At 54.5% G+C, this 22,146-nt stretch overlaps 2 protein-coding genes across 5 annotated transcripts in view; both read left to right on the top strand.

Moving 5' to 3' along the window:
* Klhl22 (kelch like family member 22) overlaps positions 1-4,182 on the top strand; it is a 52,114-nt gene extending 47,932 nt beyond the window's left edge. For all 3 annotated transcript variants that reach the window (XM_042666151.1, XM_042666154.1, XM_042666153.1), the window contains exon 7: positions 3,204-4,182. In XM_042666151.1, coding sequence (XP_042522085.1) covers positions 3,204-3,569 — 366 coding nt within the window. In that variant the 3' untranslated portion in view covers positions 3,570-4,182. The remainder of the gene's footprint in view (positions 1-3,203) is intronic.
* Positions 4,183-8,631: 4,449 nt separating this feature from the next.
* Positions 8,632-21,674, top strand: Scarf2 (scavenger receptor class F member 2). 2 transcript variants are annotated; one of them, XM_042666149.1, is made up of 11 exons: positions 8,632-8,898; positions 14,826-14,884; positions 14,971-15,072; positions 15,283-15,802; positions 15,923-16,141; positions 16,285-16,413; positions 16,921-17,024; positions 17,099-17,216; positions 17,378-17,493; positions 19,120-19,272; positions 19,999-21,674. In XM_042666149.1, exons 1-11 carry the CDS (start codon positions 8,729-8,731, stop codon positions 20,859-20,861), a joined length of 2,553 nt encoding a protein of 850 aa, XP_042522083.1. In that variant the 5' UTR covers positions 8,632-8,728; the 3' UTR covers positions 20,862-21,674. The 2 variants fall into 2 exon arrangements, with proteins under 2 accessions (XP_042522083.1, XP_042522082.1); XM_042666148.1 differs by having other exon boundaries at positions 8,729-8,898; positions 17,363-17,493.
* Positions 21,675-22,146: the final 472 nt, after the last annotated feature.

Consider the following 22,146-nt stretch of genomic DNA (forward strand, 5'->3'; position numbering starts at 1 on the left):
TCATCAGATTTGGCATTGACTAGTCTCACATCACATGAGTAATATCTGCTTTAAAGAGCTTTTCAAGTATTTTAGATTCTCTCTATAGGTTCACATAGTGGTTTTTAATTGTGTGGTCCCAGATCAGCAGCATCTCTTACCTGGGAACAGCTTTCTTAGGAAAGCAGGATCTCAGGTCCCACTTCAGACTATTGATTCAGAAATTTGGAGAGTGGGGCTGGAGTTTGATTGTTTGCCCCTGGTGAGAATCTGAGTTAGCCTTTGAATTTCCTATTGATGCATAACAAATCACAACAAACTTAGCAACTTCACATAAATTTATTCTTCCTAAGTTTGGCAGATTGAAATGAAAGTTGAAGATGTCATCAGGCTGTATTTCCTTCAGGGAGACACTAGGAAGGATCCTTACCCAGGGTGTACGCTGGTGGTTGTAGGAAGAAGTCCTGGTTTCTTTGCTGGCTGTCAGCTTCTTGAGACTTCTGGACTCAGGGCCACTTCATCTTTAAAGCCAGCCAGAACAGGTTGAGGGCCCTGCCCCTGTACTTCCTATCGCTTCTGTCTGTCTTCCCCTTTCCACTTTTTTCTTTTCTTTTTCTTTTTTTTTTTCTTTCACAGTATAGGACTTGAACTTAGGGCCTTATGCCTGCTTGGTTTGAACCATGTCTTCAGTCCTTTTTGGAAATGGAGTCTTATGGTCTTTTCTGGTTGGGCTGGCTTTGAACTGAAATCCTCCAGATCTCAGCCTCCTAAGTAGCTAGGATTATAGGAGTGAACCATCATACCGAGGTCAAACACACTTTTGAGTTAGAGTATTTCCCATTTACCATAGGACTATCAGAATATAACCCCATCCCCATCATGAATGAATATAATTTCACAGGCCTCAAAAGTAGAAGAGGGTCCTATTCTGTGCTTATAATTGGGAAGACTGAAGTTCTAGGCAAGCCTGGGCAAGAAGTTTGCAAGAGGATGCTGGTGGCTTACGCCTGCAATCCTAGCTACACAGGAGGCTGAGATCTGAGGATCACAGTTCAAAGCCAGCCTGGGCAGAAAGTCTGTGAGACTCTTATCTCTACCTAAAACCACATAAATATCAGAAGTGGAGCCGTGGTAAAGTGCTAGCCTTGAGCAAAAAAGCACAAGGACAGTACCCAGGCCCTGAGTTTAAAAAAAAAAAAAAAAAAGTTTGTAAGACTCTATTTCAACTAGTAAAAGCTGACCATGGAGGTATGCACCTAGCTATGGTGAGAAGCATAAATAGGATTGCAGTCCAAGCCATCCTGGGCAAAAATAGTGAGATCCTATTCAAAAAATTCTCCAGAGGGCTGGAGATGTAGCTCAAGCAAGTGGCAGAGCACCTGCTAGCAAGTGTGAAACCCTCATTCAAATCCTGATGCTATCAAAAAGAAATTTGTTTATTCTACTGAGCCTTACAGCTTAGCAGCAGTATCCTGGCATCTCGGTTGATTCCCTTGAGATATACTGGCTGACTGGAAGCTACAGCTCACTCCCTCTGCCCTGCATCTTGCAAGAGGACCATCCCAGGTACCACCAGTGCACAAAATTTCTAGTGGCTCACACTATAGCTCCTAGCTACTCAGAAGACTGAGATCTAAGGATCTTGGCTTAAAGCCAGCCTGGACAGATAAATCAGAGAGATTCTTTTTTTTTTTTTATTTTTTTTGGGGGGGGTCCGGTCATGGGGCCTGAACTCTGGGCCTGGGCGCTATCCCTCAGCTCTTCAGCTCAAGGCTAGCGCTCTACCACTTGAGCCACAGCGCCACTTCCGGCTTTTTTCTTTTTGCTTATGTGGTGCTGAGGAATCGAACCCAGGGCCTCATGCATGCAAAGCAAACGCTCTACCACTGAGCCAACTTCCCAGCCTCAAATCAGAGAGATTCTTAATGCCCATTAACCTTTAAAAAGAAAGCCAGAAGTGGAGATGTAGCTCAAGTAGTACAGCACCAGCTGTGAGTAAAAAAGCTAAGCAGAAGATATGAGGCTATGAATTTAAGCCCCAGTACTGGTACTGTTTCTTTTGAACATATTATAATCTTTAAATCATCAAAAAGCTGAAAATTTGTAGGCCAAAACCATCATAAGCCGGGCGCTGGTGGCTCACGCCTGTAATCCTAGCTACTCAGAAGGCTGAGATCTGAGGATCACAGTTCAAAGCCAGCCCTGGCAGGAAAAACCCTGAGATGCCTATCTCCAATAAACCACTAGAAAACTGGAAGAGGCACTGTAGCTCAAGTGGTAGAGCGCTCACCTTGAGCTGAAGAGCTCAGGGACAGCGCCCAGGCCCAGAGTTCAAGCCCTACGACCGACAAAAAAAAAACAAAAAACCAAAAACATCATAAACCAGGGACTCTCAGTAAATGGGACAACTTCAAGATCCATATCCTAATCCCACCTGCAAAGTCACTTTTTCCATGTAAGGTAATATCCACAGATTCTAGGCAGGTACTCTACTGCTGGCCTGTGCCTCTACCTTTTTGTGGAGGACAAGGTCTTGCCTATGTTGACCTTGAACTCATGACCTCCTGCCTCTACCTCCAGAGTACTGGATTACAGCTGTGTACCACACCAGATTTGTCTTAATACATATTGGCAAGTTCCTTTCTTACCATGTCACGAAGTAGTGTGGCTTTATCACTGCCCACCAGCATTGGGTTTTGTGATGTTTTTCTTCTCCTAGTGGTTGCTAGTTAATGGTTGACATTTTGGTCTTGCAAGTAGGTCGAACATTTTTCCAAGTCTTTGTTTACAGTTTGGGAGAATTTTGAAGAAAAGAGAAGGTTGATGGTCATGATTCGTCAGCAAGTAACTATTTCCACATGTACCCTATTGGTGATGAGTATGGGGGGGAGGGGGTGGTGAACAGTGGGCTCTATACTCTCCTGTGGAGTGGGGAGAAGCTGGTCCCTCAGAACATGTTGGAAGGAAATGTCCCCACGCATGGGAGCAAGAGGCTGCTGTTGGGCTGGGTAGGCTGGAGGAAGGCTATGCCTGAATGCCAGTAGTGCTGCTCCAAGTGGGGGCAACAGTGGGTCCCTTCTCTGCAATGGTCTCAACACTGGCCCCGTGCTAGTCTTCTAGTGGACTGTCAGAGACTGGTGGGTAACTAAGGCTGCCTGGACAGAAGTGGGGGCTGGTAGCCTGTCCCAGCTAGTGCCCAGTTGACGCTGGCCTTGACTTTGCAGGTGGCCTGTTATAGCTGCACATCTGGGCAGTGGTCATCCGTCTGCCCACTTCCGGCTGGGCACGGCGAGCCTGGCATTGCCGTGCTGGACAACAGGATCTACGTGCTGGGTGGCCGCTCTCACAACCGTGGCAGCCGAACGGGCTACGTGCACATCTATGACATGGAGAAGGACTGCTGGGAGGAGGGGCCCCAGCTGGACAACTCCATTTCAGGCCTGGCAGCCTGCGTGCTCACTCTGCCCCGCTCCCTGCTCCGCGAGCCACCTCGCGGGACCCCTGACCGCAGCCAGGGTGATGCAGACTTCGCCTCTGAAGTGATGAGTGTGTCAGACTGGGAGGAGTTTGACAACTCCAGCGAGGACTAGGGTTCTGGTGCCTGGCATTGGGGAGGGGTGGCAGGGGTTTTGTGGGTAGCCAGGCCAATGAGGCCTGGGCCAAAGCATCTGAATCTGGGATAGTGGGTGGTCCTTCCTCAGGCCCTTGGGGCTTACCATTCCTGGCACCCTTTCTTCACTCCAGCCCTTGACTACCTTGCATATGAGGACTGTTGCTGACTCTGGCTGTGAATTGTGTTATAATGGAAAATGTTCCTGAAAGGTTTTGGTCCTTTGAGGGAGTGACCAGACCTGTCCTCCTCACAGCCTGAGAGGACTTGTGTCACCAGCTGTCTTGGCCTTCTCCCTCCCTGGATCTGGTCCCTACTAGGCTGAGAAGCTCTCTTCTCCAAAAGATCCTGGGAGCTGGCAGCCCAGGTGACAGGGGTCAAAGCCCTTCTTTCTGTGAACAGATTGGCTGGTGAGCAGCTACAGCTGCCAGCACACCAGCAGCCAGGGCCTTCAGGGACTGGGCACTCCCAGGGGTGGAAGGAGCAAAGGTGCATAAAGTTACTTGGGACTGGTTCTAGTGGTGGAGATCCCTACCGCTGGGTTTTTCTGATCCCGTGTTGTTGATAAATTAAATAAAGCATTACACAAAAGATACTAGCTGTTTTCCTGTGGTCACAGCCGGGGTTCTTTATAATTCAGTGTAGTAGAGCACAGGTGTCGGGGTGTCCTGGGGGACAGCTGTGATGTAGGAGCCAGGCCTTTCCTAGGCTGAATGGCAAGAGGTCAGGACCTTGCCTCCCTGCCTCAGAGGGAAGCATATTAAATTCCCTACACTGGAATGGGGTCACTAGGAACCTGGAACCTGCCCTGCTCTGGATTGCAGGATGTTGCCCTGCTTGGTGTTAGAGCACTTTCTGTGGTAAGAAGTTCTCCCAACCAGGCCACTGAACTTCTGGTATCTGTGTCTTCTGCCACCCTTTCTCTACTTCTGCCCCTGGCCAGCCTGTTGCAGGCTACTGCAAACTGGCTGTGGCTTATTACAAGAGAAATGTTCCCAAAGGCTGTGGCTGATACTCCCTAGGAGTGCTTGGGTCACCAGTCTTTTTAGCCAATTCCAGTTAAAAAATATTTAAGGAAAACCAGGCACCAGTGGTTCACACCTGTAACCCTAGCTACCCAGGAGGCTGAGATCTGCGGATTGAGGTTAGAAGCCAGCTACAGCAGGAAAGTCAGTGAGATACTTACTGTCAATTAACCACCAGAAAACAGGAAGTAGCACTGTGGCTCAAAGTGGTACAGCCCTAGCCTTCAGTGAAAAAGTTTAGGGACAGTACCCCTAAGTTCAAGCCCCACAACTACAAAAAAAAAAATGTTTTAAGGGCTGAAGTTGGGGGTTCAGTAGTAAGGCACTTACATAGCATGTGCAAGGCCCAGGGTTGAATCCCCAGAATTACAAAAATCAAATCAGTGTGGGGCAGGGCAAAGTCAAATCCTACCCTGAGAGTCTAGAAATGGAGCCTCAGCAGCTGGGGAGGAAAGCCCCATGGATCACTGGAAGGGAGCATGAGGCACAGTCCTGATTGGGGGAATCTTGTATGGGCTTCTCCCCACATCCTGACTACATTTCCTGAAGGTTTACCAGATAACTTTTGGGCACATTCTCTGTCTCAAGGCTACATCTGTGCAGCATGTAGGACCTTCCCCTAACCACCTTTACAGGTAACTCTCTCCACCTTCTTTGAGCCATCAGGCATAGCCCATGTCCTGACACTGATAGGCTGGATAACTTGCACCACCTTCACCAGTAGGCCACTTGGCCCTGAGCCACACAAAGCTTTATTCCATCTGAACATCTTCCCCTCCTGCCTGCTACCGGGTCTGCACCTGCAGGCTTCTACCCCACCCCGCAGATGATGGAAGCTTCCTAAGACTTCCTAAGGATGGAGACTTTCTCTCCCATCAGCTGAACAGAGCATGGGTCTTTACACTGGCATTCTGTCACTGAAGGAGAGTGAGTGAAGAAACAAGCTCTGGCCTTCCCTTTCTGGTCGCTAAGGGCTGTGGGATGGAGACTCTACCCTTGGGATAGCTTGTGTAACCTTCCTCACTTTCTTGGGTCTTGAGGAAACATAACATAACACACATTGGGGCGTGTGCTGATTCCTGCTGAGGTTAAGAGTGCTTTGGCTGGGGCTAGATGGCATCCAGGCCTGCCATTGTCACATGTGGAGGCCCTGCTCAGTATGTATGGCTACCATCTCCTTCCACACCTAGGCCTTGGCGGCCCAGCCTAGGCCTTCTAGTGTGGCCAGGCTCTCAGGCTCTGCTCTCATGCAAAATCCTCTGACCATTCAAGCCCAACTCCTTTTGGAAGCCATCTGGCCAGAAATACCCGGCCAGTACTGGGCTTTTTAGTTTGTCTGCTCAATGAGCAGTCATTTATGAGCACCTGTGGACCTATAGTTTCTTCATTCTGGTGTCTATCTGGAGCCAAGCCAAGGCAGGGGATGAACCTGGGTTCTACCTATGCTTAGTCTCCTGCTGGGGGTGTGGGCTGCCATGGTGACAAAGACAGATGAGGAACCTGCCAGTGACAACACTAGTCAGCAGCCACTGCAAGGTGAATCCCATGCAGGAAACTGACTGAGAGGAGGCTTGGGGACAGCCTTTGTCCTGAGGGAACCAGATGACAAGGATAAGTTGAGATCTGAGCCACTGAAGATAAATGATTCAGATTCTGTTCCTCACAAACATGAGGGATGAGTGGGGAGTAGATCTGGAGGAAGGGGTGAAATTAACATGTTGTGGTGTCTATGCGTGAACTTGGTCTAGCTGAGGTGAATGCCTCAGCCCAGGGAGTCACTGCCTATAAAGCCAGTGCTCACCTAGCACAAACTGCAGCTACATGAATCTTGCTGGCCTCTGTTGGCATCAAGACTGAAGGGAGCGGCCCCAGCCTGGGAGGGCACTGCTGAGGTCAGGACTGTGCCCAGGCTGAGCTGCCCAGAAGTGGCTGGACTGTTTACTTGTCCCAGAGAAGTGTTTGCATTCATGACCACATTGGAAGGATTTCCCTTTCTTCCCTTTTTACCCTGCCTCCTTCCTGCACCAGCCCAACTAAAGAACTGAGTGACAAGCCCTAGCTTCTCTACTTCTTGCCCTGCTCCTCATCTCACCCTTCACTGCCAGCCTACAGCTGGTTAATGCCCAGAGTCTTGAGGCCTGTCAGAGGCTCTGATTCCAAGCTTTATCCTCTAGCCACACTCTGTATATTCCTGTAGGGCTTTTAATGTGCATGTGCCTGCTACCCAAGAGAAAACAGATGTTCACTCCCTGCTTGGGCTCACCTTAAATCCTAAAAGGCAAACTCTCCCTTGTTAAAACTGACTGCTCTCAGGAGCCATTGATGTTTCCCATCTCATCTCCCTGCCTTGAGGACCTAGTGTGGATCTCCCTCACCACCAGAGCTCTGCTGTTCTTCAGATCCAAGGTTCCCACTTAGTCCTTGGCTCCTGGGCCTGTGCTTTGCCCTCAGCTCCTCTCTCCTCCTGCCTCTCCGACCTATGCTATTGTAAACCTAAAAGGTTCACTGCCCACTCTGTGAGTCACTGACTCAAGAGTCAGTCAGTGGCAGAGTAGAGCAGGGTATCCATGGCTCATTCCTGTAATCCTGGCTACTCAGGAGACTGAGATCTGAGGACTGCAGTTTGAAAGCAGCTGGAGAAGGAAAGTCCATCAGACTCTTACTTCCAATGAATCAGCAAAAAGGCAAAAGTAGAGTTGTGGCTCAAGTGGTAGAATGCCAGCCTTGAGCAAAAAAGCTAAGGAATAGCACCCAGGTATGCCCTGAGTTCAAACTCCATTACACACACACACACACACACACACACACACACACACACACACACACACACACACACACACAGAGTGACAGAAGACCTTTACTGATCACATATGGGCAAGCTGGAATACAAGGAGTTCTGACTCTAAAGTTCTTTCTTCCCCAGGGGTCTCAGAACTAAGCTAAAGCAAGAGACCTGGGGTGGGGAGGGGGTTCTCTTTAGCACACCATGTGGGAACCTGGATGGGTACTAATTCTGTAGCAAGTAGCTTCTCAGACAAGCATGTGGATATTATTTAAGGTCACCGGACTCTCTCTTGGTTTCTACAAATCTGAAGAGGTTACTGACTGAAGAGAAGTTAATGACTGAAAGTTTCTTGGTCTCCTCCTGATAAGGTTGACTAGTGGTTACTTGGGGAATGAAACCCAGATTTTTTTTGGGAAAAGTTAACCCATTTTTGTGACTTCACTTTCAACCCACTTAGCTTCATTGGAGGGGTTTCCACTCTCCAGCCTCCACTCTGCCACCTGCACCTTTCCATGGGTGGAGGGCAATAGCAGCATTCATCTAGGCTCCCCCAGTTTGTTTTCACCCTTGACTAGGACTGCTGGCTTTCAGGTCTCATTTCTGTCTTCTTCTACCTTTACCTTTCATATCCTATTAGAGCCCATAGCTAGGCCAGTCTACCCCCATCTCTCGCGTCCCCGCAGAGATCCTCTTTTCCCAGGCCTCTGGTCCCGACCAAATCTAGCCACAGGCCTGGAACATCTTGCTCAGTCGGTTCTTTTCGCACTCTGAGTTCAAACCCCAGTATACACAAGCTGGACTGCATACTGGGGAACTACAATGGCTTCGCTCCCAGGGCCACCTTCCCCTGGCCAGTGCCTAAGCACGCTGGCGTGGAGGGGGGTTGGGGCATCGCGCCGGGTCCCCCATCCCCCTCCCCACCCGGGGCTGGGCCGCGCAGTGAGCGCGCAGGGGCGGCTGTTCCCGTGGATGTCTGGAGAGGCAAGGAAAAGGAGCGGGAACTAGGGGCTCCGCTGGCGGGCCACCACTGCCCCTCCCTCTCTCAACACTTGGCGGGCCTCCTCCAAGTTCGCCCCTAAGTTTGTGAGTGGCCAGGTGGGGGTGGGGGCCACGCGGAGGGGCGGCGGCGCGGCCGGAGGGTGGGGTCTGGCGCACGGGGCGGGCGCTGCCGCCTGGCCGGCCGCGGCTGGCCCAGGATCAGGGAGCCGATGTGGAATTTCCTGCCCGGCCCGGCGCCCCTCCTGCCGCCCCCCGCCCGGCCTCGCACTCCGCTTCCGGCCGCTCTCGCTGCGGCTGCACCCGCGCCCACCCGCGCCTGCCCCGCGCCGCATGGAGGGCGCAGGGTCCCGGGGGGCCGGGCCGGCGCGGCGCCAGGGAGCCGGAGGTCTGTCGCCCCCGTCGCTGCCGCCACTGCTGGTGCTGCTGCTCTGGCTGCTGCCTGGCCCCGCGGCGCCCCAGGAGTTGAACCCGCGAGGCCGCAACGTGTGCCGCGCGTCCGGGTAGGACCTCAGCTCGCCTGGGGAGCAGAAGGAGGGAGACGCTCGGGACTAGGAGGGTGGCGGCGCTAGGCATTGGTGGTTGGTTGTGGGGCGCCTTGGATCTCCCTGTGTCACACGCGTGGGCCCCTTCGATCACCCTCGCCCACACTGGCTTCCTTCCAGACAGACCTGGGCCCTGCGCCACGACGGTGCATCCAAGGATACCCTGGACCAGAAGTCACCTGAGGGGATAACCAATGCCATAAACCCGACAGGGGGGTGGGGGGAGCTGTGTTGTGTTGTGAAGGCCGTAGAGGAGAGGGAGAGAAAAGGCATTCCAAGCAGAAGGAACAACGTGCAAAAGCTCTGGGCACGAGTGGTTTGAGCCTGGAGTGGGGTAAGAGGAGAGGCGAAGGAGGAAGGATCCAGAAAAGTTTTGAGACAGGCCAAAGGAAGGACAGTTTTTTTTTAGGAAGAACGGGTAAGGGTGGGAGGATGGTTGGGGAGGGGGGGGCGGGGGAGGGTGATCATCGAAGAGTCAGAGCTCAGAGTGGATCAGAAATGGAAGCCAAGAAGACAGTGATGGGCCGGGGGGCCTGGAGGTTGTGGGGACTCGTGGCGACTCCCGGGGTGGCGACAGGAGATGTGTGGAGGGGCGACAGAGGTGGGTTGCTACGAGGCGCCCACTGGGGAAGTCGGTGTGGGACAGGCCCAGTCAGAGGACAGCGGGCTGGAGGGCTTTTCGTGGTGAGCAAAGCCAAAGGCAGGACGCCAGAAGTGGGCACTGGAGTGTGAGGCCGGGGCGAGGGCATGGGCTTCTGCACCGGGACGAGGAGGCGAGTTGGTGGATGTTGAGGGGTGCCGCACCCGCGGGCAGCTGGAGAGGCAACGGTGGGACTCTGGGCTGGATCCCCTCCGGACGCTCTGGATGGAAGGGCGGGGAAAGGCCGAGATCCGGTCCAGCGGCTGGGGGTGTGGGGGTGGAAATCAAGGTAGACAAGGGGCTACTCGGGGGGCCGCGCGGGGTTTCCAAACTGGGGTCGGGAGGCGCACAGGCCCCTCCCCCTGCGAGCCCCGCCTCCGAGGCGGGGGCCGGCCTGGCTCGCCATCTGCTTCGCATCGACGCCGCCGCCACCGCCTCCCAGGCCTCCCCAGCCCCAGGAATGCAGCGGCGGCGGCGGCGGGCGGGGCCGAGCCTGGAGAGGGGGAGGGCGCGATGGTCGCCTGGCTCTGACTACGCGCCCAGGCCTCGTCCCGCGACGGGGCCCCGTCCGGGGATGGGGATCTGGTAGCGGGATGGAGCTGCTGGGAGCTGGAGCGTGGGATCCCTTAAAGCCCCCGGTCCCCTTGCCAGAAGACCTCCCCAAGACGCCAGGCTGTGTCTGTAGCCAAGAGCCTGGGTTTGCATTCACATCCTGGTGCTAGTTCTTCCCAGCTGTGTGGACCTGGGCAAGTCCTTCAGTTTTCTGGGCTTTGCTCCACATCTGTAAAATGGGGTCGGTGATGGAGCATTACTTCATGGAGGAGTTTGGAGGGGAGGAGTTTCTGTGGTTTTGTGGGGGAAGGGGAGGGCTCCAAACAAGGACAGTCACTTTGGACACTGCCTACCTGGATTCTGGACCCTCCCTTTTGTTATTGTGGCCAGAGAGAAGGGCTTGCACTCAGCCAACAAAATGCTGTGCTCCTAATGGGTGAGGAGCCTGTGTTACTGAAGACCCAGCAGCAGATACCAAACCCCTGTGCCAGGGACAGAGGAGACTACCAGCTCAGGAAGCAAAAGTGTCTAGACATCTAAGAAGGCCTGGGAGAGAGTTGTTGAGTTTGGGGTGCTACTTTCTATGTGATGATTTGGGGGAAATCCACTGAAAAGGTGGTGAGTACACAAATCCAGAGGCGAAAGACACCCTAGCGGTGTTCCAGACAAGGACCCAACCCAGAGGCTCCTTGGAATCACAGTTAGGAGTCTTGGGGCTGCAGAGCCCAGGGAAATGATGGAGGAGAAATAGAAACCACAGTTCACCCACTTTTCTGAAGACCTGGACTTCTTCTCTGAAGCCTGTGGTCAAATGAGGTTTGCAGAAGCAAGTGGTTCTGACCAGGCTTGGCTTCTAGGTGGCAGGCACTCTGGTGGCAGAAGGGCAGAAGCTGGGGTCAGCCAGAAGACAGACACTATGAAAATAGGAGGTGGGTCTTTGGAGGCTGGGATAGGACAAGGGACAATCAGCTCCCCCCACCAGATGTGGTTGGGAAGAGAAAGCAGGTGTTTCTCAGTGGCTCTAGTGAGGATAGAGAGGAGTCAGGGGTGTCTCCTAGAATCTTGGCCTCCCAACCTGGAAGGACCAGTGTGACTTGAGGTAGAAAAGACTTAGAATACAGAGGAGGTCAGTTTTGAGACACTCTTGAGTTCTCCCTGTGGTGACATTGTCCAGTAGACAGTTGGATTTTCGAGTCTGGAATTGAGGAGGTCTCCAAGGAATTGTTGTTTAATGTGACCTGGCAAATTCCTTGAAGAAGGTAAAGGTAGGTGGAAATGAGGACTGGAGAGATGGGAAGTTTGGGACAGAACCAGACAAGAGGGGTCCTGGGGCAGGAAGAATCAAATAGGTGAGGTCTCTAGTGGCTGCATGGCTAGTAGAAAAACCTCCCTGGGTGATTTGGGAGCAATCCAGGCTATGTGCAGATGCAGTGAGCTACATCTCAGATGAAATCACAGCACATTTGCATCATGACAGGAACAGTGGTCTCTAAAGGGGCAACCCACAGCCTGCCATTCTTGTTGCTGTGGTCTGGTTCCCTAAGTCTCACCAACTAGAAAGCAAGCTGGAAATGTGCCCTGTACCAGCTGTCTTCTCTATCTCATCTTCCTAAGATCTTTGACCAGTTAACCTACCAGCCCAGCCTAGCCTTACTGTCAGTCTTTCCGAGGAAACTCTTGTGTTTGGTGAACCCAAATAGGCTCTGTCTGTTGGTAGTGTCAGCTCTGCTGTGTGAGGCCTGGATGCCAGCCATGCTGAGAATGACCAGCTGTACTCAGAGGCTTCCTCAAGCCTACTTGCAGAATCCCCGAGGTCTACATGGAACTAGAGAGCAGATAATCACATAAACTACCACAGCCATGGCAGAGCTCTTAGAAGATGTGAAACATTGCAGTTGGCTTCCTCCTAATCTTTCTGCCAAATCCATAAGCCATATTCTTATAGGTAAGGAACATACAGCTCAGAGAGGTTAAGCTCCTTGCTGAGGTCACATAACAAGCAGTAGACCTGGATATCAAACTCAGTTGGCTGTGGCCATAAAAGCACAGGCTCCTGGTCACAGCATCCTGTATCAGGCTATCCAGGGAAAGGGGTAGTCAGTGCTTCTGAGTCCAACTTAGCAGTTCATCTGGCCGGGATTCTTAAAAGAGGAACAACTTTATATATATGTATGTATATATATATATGTGTGTGTGTGTGTGTATATATATAGATCTCCATCTTGAGGCCAAGGGTCAGGCAGAAGTGACAGGGGGATGAGCTGGTAGGCTCTGTCTGCAAATGTGTTGTTTGAAGCCTCTGGGTCAGGATTGGGTAGGTGAGACAATAAAAGCAGGAAAATCCAGGCTTGTTGTGTGTTTTAGTCTATGATTTCCTCTGTGTGTGCGTGTGCGTGTGCATGTGTGTGTGTGTGTACAAAGTAAAACCCCTAGTTCAGGGTTTTATTGATCCTGTTCACCAGGTCTCACCTTTGGCCTGGCAGAGAAGTAGCTCATTTGGTGAGGAAGGGACTGTTATTGGGCCTCAGAACCCTGACCAAGTTGGAGGCGTCTGAAGTCTGGGTGGCATGTATAGGACATGGTGAAGGTAGCTTGGTTTTTCCCTTCAGCCCTTCCTACTCCACCAGCTCTCCAGGCCCCCTCCCATCACATCCCGGTTCTAGATTTCTCTGAAGAGTAAATGGATGCTCTGTTCTTGTAGGACTGAGGCAAAATTTTGTGTCTGATGGGATTGTAGGATCCAGCAGCCTCGTTGGCTGTCCTTTTTCAGCCTCTACCCTCTAAAAAACCTGGGCAGTTCCATGACATCCACAGTCCCCAGGTATCTCTCTAACCACTATGGGTTTTCACCTGGCATCGGTGTGGTTTTAGAAGCCACGACACTCTGAAATACTATAGTTAGACATTACCTTCTAGGCCAGGTGTTGGTGGCTCATGCCTGTGATCCTAGCTACTCAAGAGGTTGAGACCTGAAATCAGAGTTTGAAGCTAGCCAAGATAAGCAAGTCTATGAAACTTATCTTCTGTCAACCCCTCCTCCCCCCCAAAGAAAGCCATAATTGGATTGGTAGCTCAAGTGGTAAAGTGCTAGCCTTGAGGAAGACAAAAAAAAAAAAGCTCAGAGACAGCACCAAAGCCCTGAGTTCAAGCCCCAGGACTGGCACAAGAAAAAATGTAATAGAGCTGGGCACCAGTGGCTTACACCTGTAATCCTAGCTATTCAGGAGTCTGAGATCTGAGGATCACGGTTCAAAGCCAGTCCAGGCAGGAAAGTTCGTGAGACCCTTATCTCCAATTAACCACCAGAAAACCAGAAGTGGTACTGTGGCTCAAGTGGTAGAGTGCTAGCCTTGAGCTGAAAAGCTGAGGGACAGCGCCCAGACCCAGAGTTCAAGCCCCACAGCTGACAGAAAAAAGAAAAGAAATTACCTTTTAGGGGCTGGGTGTGTAGCTAATGGTGGAATGCTTGCTAGCATGTGTGAGGCCTAAGCTCCACTTCCACATGGCCAAAACTGACAGAAAAGAAAAGAAATTACCTTCTAGGGGCTGAGTGTGTAGCTAATGGTGAATGCTTGCTAGCATGTGTGAGGCCTAAGCCCCACTTCCACATGGCTAAAACAGAACAACCAAGATCTTCTACTAGAGTAATATAATACCAAGTCCTTCATAATAAAACAATAAAGGGACTGGGAAGGTGGCTCAGTGGTAGAGCGCTTGCCTTGCATGCCAGAGGCCCTGGGTTCGATTCCTCAGCACCACATAAGCAAAAAGAAAAAAGCTGGAAGTGGCGCTGTGGCTCAAGTGGTAGAGCGCTAGCCTTGAGCAGAAGAGCTGAGAGACAGCGCCCAGGCCCAGAGTTCAGACCCCACGACCAGAGGGGGGGGGGGGGGGGAGACAATAAATACAAGTAGATTCATCAATCTCCCTTTCCTCTACCTCAACTCCTACCCTGGCACCCCAGGCTCTGTTTTACTTATACCTTATGCTCATGGAGAACTCCCATGTTCCCTTGTGCCCCTCTCCCTAGCAGATAGATGACCCTTCCCCCTTCTGCCCCCCCCCCCCACGAGCCTCCCCTGAAAAAGAACTGTGTACACAGCCCATGTTGCTTAGAGGCTGCCATCCACCCTGATGCTTAGCCCCACCTGGGCATCCATGTATGTCTATTGGTTCTGGTACCCTCCCAGTCATTTCACAAGGGAGTTACTAACATGCAATTGGCCAGGCCCAAACCTTAAGAGATGACCTAGCCCCTGTTCAGGGGTCCTGAGACTAGGATCTGCTCTCTAGCACCCCTGCCCCCTTGTGCTGCACCTTCTGGAACTCAGGACTCCTTTTCTCAGCCTAGTGTCCTGCAGGAGAGCACAGGGGAGTTAGGTGGCATGGGAGAACTGGGGGAGCCCTTGTAGGTAGGTAGGACTGGAGATGAGCTGTTTGTGGTACTATTCCTTTTCTGCCCAGGGTCTACTTCCTGAGCACCAAAACTTGAGTCTTCCACATCTGTAATGGCGCCCAGCACACATCAAGGCCATAACTACCTTTCTAAGGCAGTACCCAGGGAGGCCACGTAGGGACTGGCTGGGGGTGGGAGGAGGGTGGGGAGAGGGGAACCCCAGTGCAGATGAAGATTAGGGAAGCGGTTGTAGGGAGGAGGAAGTCAGGTCACGCTCAGTCGTCCTTTTTCGGCTCACAGTCCCCAGGTGTTCACGTGCTGCGCTGGCTGGAGGCGGCAGGGGGACGAGTGTGGGATCGGTGAGTTCTTCATCCTGGGAACTGGGGGTGGAGGGCTCGAGGTGGGGGGAGCATGTGCCCACAGCTCGGCCTGGGTCCTCCCGCAGCGGTGTGCGAAGGCAACTCCACGTGCTCAGAGAACGAGGTGTGCGTGAGGCCGGGCGAGTGCCGCTGCCGCCACGGCTACTTCGGTGCCAACTGCGATACTAGTGAGTGCGGGGTGGGGAGGGCACTGGGCGCCTGCGCTGCACGCTGGAGAGACGGGGCGGGGTCTAAGCGAGCTTCGGGGCGGGGCGAAGTCTGTCTCCACTACGGTATAGAGTCTTGGCGTTGAGTCCCCCTGAAGTGACGGTGGGAGGATGCGGGCGGGGACGCCATCCACGCAGAAAGTGGAGGCTCCCACTCCCGCGTCTTTGCAGAATGCCCGCGCCAATTCTGGGGTCCTGACTGCAAGGAACGGTGTAGCTGCCACCCGAACGGGCAGTGTGAGGACGTGACGGGCCAGTGTACGTGCCACGCGCGGCGCTGGGGCGCGCGCTGCGAGCATGCGTGCCAGTGCCAGCATGGCACGTGCCACCCGCGGACCGGCGCGTGCCGCTGCGAGCCCGGCTGGTGGGGCCCGCAGTGCGCCAGCGCCTGCTACTGCAGCGCCACGTCGCGCTGCGACCCCCAGACCGGCGCCTGCCTGTGCCACGCGGGCTGGTGGGGCCGCAGCTGCAACAATCAGTGCGCCTGCAACTCCTCGCCCTGCGAGCAGCAGAGCGGCCGCTGCCAGTGCCGCGAGCGCACGTTCGGCGCTCGCTGCGATCGTTACTGCCAGTGCTTCCGCGGCCGCTGCAACCCCGTGGACGGCACGTGCGCCTGCGAGCCGGGCTACCGTGGCAAGTACTGTCGCGAGCCATGCCCCGCCGGCTTCTACGGCTTGGGCTGTCGCCGCCGGTAAGCGTGGGGAGGAGGGTCCCGCCTGCTAGGAAAGCCGAGGGGGAAAAGGGCGGGCCGCCGAGGGGGGCGGGGACGAGGGGGGTTCCCGCTCCGCCCCACTTCCTGACCCCGCCCTAGGTGCGGCCAGTGTAAAGGCCAGCAACCGTGCACCGTAGCCGAGGGCCGCTGCCTGACCTGCGAGCCAGGCTGGAACGGAACCAAATGCGACCAGCCCTGCGCCACCGGCTTCTACGGGGAGGGCTGTGAACACCGCTGCCCGCCCTGTCGCGACGGGCATGCCTGCAACCACGTCACTGGCAAATGCACACGCTGCAACGCGGGCTGGATTGGCGACCGGTGAGCAGCCCGTGCCTCCCTCGACCCAGACATGCAGCCTCCCCGCATCAAGGCCTGCCTTGCCCCCGAAGGCCCTCTGCGGAGGACTCTCGGTTTGGGGTCCTTTCGCTTCTGTTTCCGCTGATGCCTCTTCTCGTTGCAAGGTGTGAGACCAAGTGCAGCAATGGCACTTACGGCGAGGACTGTGCTTTCGTGTGCGCGGACTGCGGCAGCGGCCACTGTGACTTCCAGTCAGGGCGCTGCCTTTGCAGCCCTGGTGTCCACGGGCCTCAGTGAGTGTCCTCGGGATTCGTAGGGGTTAGAAAGTATGTGCCGGACACGGGGGGCTCCATCCAGACCTCAGGGACAGACAAGGTGGGACCCAGGCTGGACTCTCCGTCCTTAGCCCCTAACTCAACTAGGGAGTGGCAAAGAGTTTGGGGGTAAGTTTCCTGCCCTGATGTGGTACCAGGATGCTGTATAGAGAGTAGGGACTAACATTTAGTCAGCAGTCTGCACTGGCAGCCCTTCTTCCAACCCACACAACAGTTAGCTCCAGAAAAAGATTCTGAGGCTGGGTGACAACCCTTCATCCTCCAGATCTGCTCCTACTGAGGGCGCACACAATCACTTCCAAATTATTGATCATCCAGTGTGTGCCTGGCCGCAGGTAGGAGTGAGCTTCAATCCCTACATAATGGAACTGGATAGCCAGGCCTGGGCCTGCTAGCGGCTGGGGTAAGGGAGGGGAAGCATTTCCGTGGGCCTCCGTGGCTCCGTCTCACTTAGAACCCTTGCAGCTGTAACGTAACATGCCCGCCAGGGCTCCACGGCGTGGACTGCGCCCAGGCCTGTAGCTGCCACGAGGACTCATGTGACCCGGTCACTGGTGCCTGCCGCTTGGGTGAGTGCATGAGGGACATCGGGTTAGGGAACACGGGGGCTGTTGGTGCCCACACTTACCTGGTACACCCGCAGAAACCAATCAACGCAAAGGCGTGATGGGCGCGGGCGCGCTGCTCACCCTGCTCCTGGGCCTCCTGCTCTCGCTACTCGGCTGCTGCTGCGCCTGCCGCGGCAAGGACCCCGTGAGTCGGTGAGGCCCGCCCCCCACTCTCCACTTGGCTCAGGCCACACCCTCGCGCTTTCTGGGCCCAGACTCCGCCCTCCACTACCTCAGCCCCATCCTTAAAGCGCCCGGGAAGATCGAGCCTCCCCTCCCAGCCCCTCCCCTTCGCTCAGGCCCTGCCCCCGCAGGGAGCTTTCGCTTGGAAGGAAGAAGGCTCCACAACGCCTGTGTGGACGCTTCAGCCGCATCAGCATGAAGCTGCCCCGGATCCCACTTCGCAGGCAAAAGTTGCCCAAAGTCGTAGGTAAGGATGAGAGCTCGGAGTCTCAGGAGAAAACACCTCCCTGCGCAGGAGGCTTCTGGGAAACAGGTGTGAGGGGACCTTAGGGATAAAGCGTTTTTTAATGTTTTAAAAAATGGTTTTCAATAAGAAAACATTGTTGGGGCTGGGAAGGTGGCTCAGTGGTAGAGTGCTTGCCTTTCATGCATGAGGCCCTGGGTTCGATTCCCCAGCACCACATAAGCAAAAAGAAAAAAGCCGGAAGTGGCGCTGTGGCTCAAGTGGTAGAGCGCTAGCCTTGAGCTGAAGAGCTGAGGGACAGTGCCCAGGCCCAGAGTTTAGGCCCCACGACCGGACCCCCCCCTTAAAAAGAAAAAGAAAAAAGTGCTATTGTAAAGGTGATGTACGGGGTTTTAATGTGGGTGAGCTTGGAGGAAGTGTGACCAGAGTGAAGGTGTGCCCCACTTGCTAGGGGCATGGCCAGAGAACCATGCAGGAGTCCTAGATGCCAGAGCAGATGTGTGTGTGAGGGGGAGGCATGGGGCGCTGTGAGTGGTTGCATTAGCGTTGTGTGAATGACAGAACTGTCAAGCAACCCAGCTGAAGGATGGTACAATATATACATCCTGATGAGGAGCTGCCAGGAATGCACAGGGATGTAGAAATGGGAACATTCTGTCCCAAGACCCACTCTCCTTCTTGGATTCCCACCAGTGCTCTGAAGCCCTTCCAGGGAAGTGGCAAGCTGGTTCTTTGCCCTCCCCACCCCAAAGGCCCTCAGGCAGGTGTCTTGCTGCTCCTTTCTGTGCTGACACACAATGAGATGGACTCTCTGTTTTGCACTTGTTTCTGAAGATAGATTGGGGGGGGGCGGTTGTTCAGGCTATTGCAAAGTTAAGGAGAACGCTGAGGAAAAACTCTGGTTTACAAAGCAGCATGACATCTATGGACACAGGTGCAGGGCTTGTAGACAGAGAAGGCCAACACAACTCTGACATTCATCAATGTGGGGTCTGCATCCCTGAAGGCTAAGCCTATGGGATACAGGCAGCTGAGATGGGCTCAAAAAGGTATGCTTCAAGGCTCCCCAAGTTCCACAAAATAGACTCCAAAGCATAGCTTTGAAACCCTGGTGGTCCAATTCTTTACACCTGTCTTTTTTTGTGTGTATTGGTACTAGGACTTAAACACAGGGTCTGGCACTTGCTTCTATTTTTTTTTTCTCAAGGTTGGTACTCTGCCACTTGAGCTACACCTCCATTTCTAATATTTAGCTGGTTAACTGGAGATAAGAGTTTCACAAACTTTTCTGCCCAGGCTGGCTCTGAACCTTGATCCTATAACTCCTGAGTAGCTGGGATTATAGGCCTGTGCCAGCAGCACCTAGCTCCAGTTATTTCTTTCTAACCTTTATCCACACTTCAGCCCAACCTTTTCCAGCTCCCTGTCTGCACATACCTGCCTTCCATCATTACATACATTGTCCCTTTTTAAATTCTAGTTTGCTGCTATCCCTACCTGTTAAGTTTCTTGCCCTGCCTACAGTCTTACAGAAGAGCTGGTCTTTATCATTTCATTCACAATTGGCTAATGAGAGCACAGACTGGGGCAAGGCTGAGCCCCTGGCAACTCTGCCTCACTCCTTCCCAGTGGCTCATCATGACCTGGACAACACACTCAACTGCAGCTTCCTGGAACCACCCTCAGGACTGGAACAGCCTTCACCTTCATGGTCCTCCCGAGCTTCCTTCTCATCCTTTGACACCACAGATGAAGGCCCTGTGTACTGTGTCCCGCATGAGGGTGAGTATGGTCTTGTTTGAGCATCCTTCCAGCACAGCGAAATGTTCCTAAGATCTCTGCTAAACAGGATTGCAGACAGGGAGCAAGGCCAAGGTGATGCTGGGAACTGGGGGTTGGCCAGAGCTCCAGCTGCAGTCAAGCCTCTCTACCATTCAGCAACCGTCTGGGGTGGGGTCTGGGGAAATAGGTAGGCCCTCTTGTCACTACACATAGATCAATTTCACCTCTAGGGGAAGCCAGACAGAAATTTCTGGACCTGGATAGGGAGTGGAAGGCAGATGGGAGTGGACCCGTTGGGTAAAGGGAGGCCACCTTTGCCAGCAGCCTCCAGCCCACTGACCTAAACACTGAATAGCTGGAAAGCTGGCCTCTCTTTTCTCTTGGCCATAGCAATGAGTGACCTTGGGCAGGTGCCTAATCTTTGAGCCTTAGGAGCCTTCTTAGAAAAGAAGGAGGTAAATTTGATGATGGTGCCTCCTGAGGTTGGGGGTCTGGTGGGCAACAGGTACAAAGTCTGCACAAATCTGGGCTTCAGCCCAGAAAATGTGTCCATTTCTCCAGCAGTCAGTAGCACACCTTGTGGCTCTAAACTGTTTGTGGTTGGTGACATGAGTATGCCAGGCTCACCTAAATGCCAGGGCGACATAGCGATAGCCCAGCTCTGGTTTGTGAAGAGGGAAAGTCACCTTTGGAGGTGGTGATCTGGATGCCTTCTTCCTTCCTTAGAGACCGCAACCGAGAGCCGAGAACCAGAGGCCACAACCTTGCCTACTGACGCACCAGCGCCTTCCCCGGCGACCTTGACCACCCGGGCGTCCGCAGAGGAAGCAGCGCCCCTCCCGGCGTCCTCTGACAGCGAGCGCTCAGCGTCCAGTGTGGAGGGGCCTGGCGGGGCGCTGTATGCACGCGTAGCCCGGCGCGAGGCCCGGCCGGTCCGGGCCCGAGGTGAGGCTGGGGGCCTGTCGCTTTCGCCATCGCCCGAGCGCAGGAAACCGCCGCCACCCGACCCTGCCACCAAGCCCAAAGTGTCCTGGATCCATGGCAAGCACGGAGCCGCCGCCGCCGCCCGCGCGCCCTCGCCTCCACCTCCGGGTCCTGAGGCTGCACCCAGTCCCAGCAAGAGGAAACGGACACCCAGCGACACGTCGGCGCGGCCCCCGGGGCTGGCCGAGGAGCTACCAGGTCTGGCGGCGCCCTCACCGCCCCGGGCTCGAGCTCGGGGTCGCGGACCCGGTCTCCCAGAATCAACGGACGCCAGTGGTCCTCCGCGCAGCGCGCCCGAGGCCGCCTCCATGTTGGCGGCAGAGCTGCGCGGCAAGACTCGAAGTCTGGGTCGCACGGAGGGAGCGCTCGTAGCCCAGAGCCCCCGGGAGAAGCCGGCGCCGCCGCAGAAGGCCAAGCGGTCAGTGCCGCCCGCCTCGCCGGCCCGCGTGTCCCCTGCGACGGAGGTTATAGAGCCAGACAAGGCGGGGTCTGGCACGCCGGCCAATGAAACCCCTCGGAAGAAGATTCCCATCCAGAAGCCGCCACGCAAGAAGAGCAGGGAGGCGGCCGGAGAGCTGGTTAGGGTGGGCGCTCCCACTCTGTAGTAGGCGTTGGGCCCCATCGCGCCCACAGCTGCTTCCCCTGGCTTAGCACCATGCTTGCCACCCTGAGCTCCGCGTCCCCGTGTTTCCCACGCAGCCTGGGCATTGACAGCCTTTCATTGGCCAACCCCCTCAGTGGCAGGGCGGGAGGCTGTGATTGATTGGCTCAGGCTCCAGCAGCTGCTTCTTGATTGGAGCAGTGCTCAGGGGCAGTCGTCCCCATCCTATTGGTCGAGGCCTGACAGGCGCTTAGCAGGCTACTCCCTTCCCATTGGCCAAATTATAGAGCTCTTCGAGCAACCCGTGTCTCATTGGCCAAAGTCAGGAGGGTTCTGCCTGGAGACTGCCTCCTACAGTAGGCCAAGCGTACTCTTGGCTAGGCTCACCATCTTATTGGCTGAGGCCCCGAAGCCCTTCTGCCCCGGCTGCCTCTCATAGGCCAGGGCCTGGTGCTTCTGGCTAGAGATCCCTTTCCTTGTAGGTAGCTAGAGGCTACCACTGACTGGGCTACAGGGTATCTGGTTGACCAGTCTGGGGAGGAGGGCTGGTCTCTGCTCCTTAGGGGACTTGGAGCCCTGTTGCCTGTGTCACATCTTCCTTCTCCTGTGCCTGGTCCCTTGGCTGTCAAGCTGGTTTTGATGGCCTCCCACCATCCCACATGTCTTGGAAACCCCAGGAGTGATTCCAGTGGCCTGAGGAGATGTATTTATAGGCCCCCAACAGGGCTGCTCCTGTCCCATCTGGGAGCCCCAGGATGGGCTCCTCTTAGCAGGGGCTCAGCCAAAGCTTTCTTAATAAAGTGCCTTTCCCCCCTTCCTGTGCTTTGATTGCTTACTTCCTGCAGACTTTGGCCAAGATGTACCACTAAAAACCCTGCATGTGGCCTGAACTCATTACCAGGACCCTTTCCTCCAAATCCAGCCTTGGCACCCTAGTATGGATCTCCATGGTTCATATAGATAGTGAGCCATCCATCGTGTGTTTGTTTGCCAAGCTTATGAGGCCCTTGCCCAGGCCTGCCTTGTCCTAAACTGATTGCCTGGGAGGAAGGATGGATTATAACAGATGGAGGAAGCAGGGACCCTTGATTGGAAAGGACAGGTGATGGGGCTTGCTTCTGATCTGAACCTTTCTCATAAGCTGTCACTGTTAAACGTGGAGGTCAGAGCTGTTTGGGGTGGGCCAGAGGCCAGGGCCAAGGGGCCAGTGGGCCATGGCTGCAGCCTCAAGCTGGGCCTCATGTGGCATAAACAAGAAGGTCTGTTGCTGCAAGGGGTCCTGCTGTCCC

Source organism: Dipodomys spectabilis, unplaced genomic scaffold, assembly GCF_019054845.1.
Source record: "Dipodomys spectabilis isolate Male_0828 unplaced genomic scaffold, ASM1905484v1 ptg000363l, whole genome shotgun sequence".
In the NCBI taxonomy this organism is placed as follows: domain Eukaryota; kingdom Metazoa; phylum Chordata; class Mammalia; order Rodentia; family Heteromyidae; genus Dipodomys; species Dipodomys spectabilis.

Coding starts and splice junctions, on each gene's coding strand:
- Scarf2 (XM_042666148.1), top strand. CDS start 8,729: ATGGAGGGCGCAGGGTCCCGGGGGGCCGGGCCGGCGCGGCGCCAGGGA. Junction 17,025..17,098: donor CACTGGTGCCTGCCGCTTGG/GTGAGTGCATGA, acceptor GTACACCCGCAG/AAACCAATCAACGCAAAGGC. Junction 19,273..19,998: donor GTACTGTGTCCCGCATGAGG/GTGAGTATGGTC, acceptor TTCCTTCCTTAG/AGACCGCAACCGAGAGCCGA.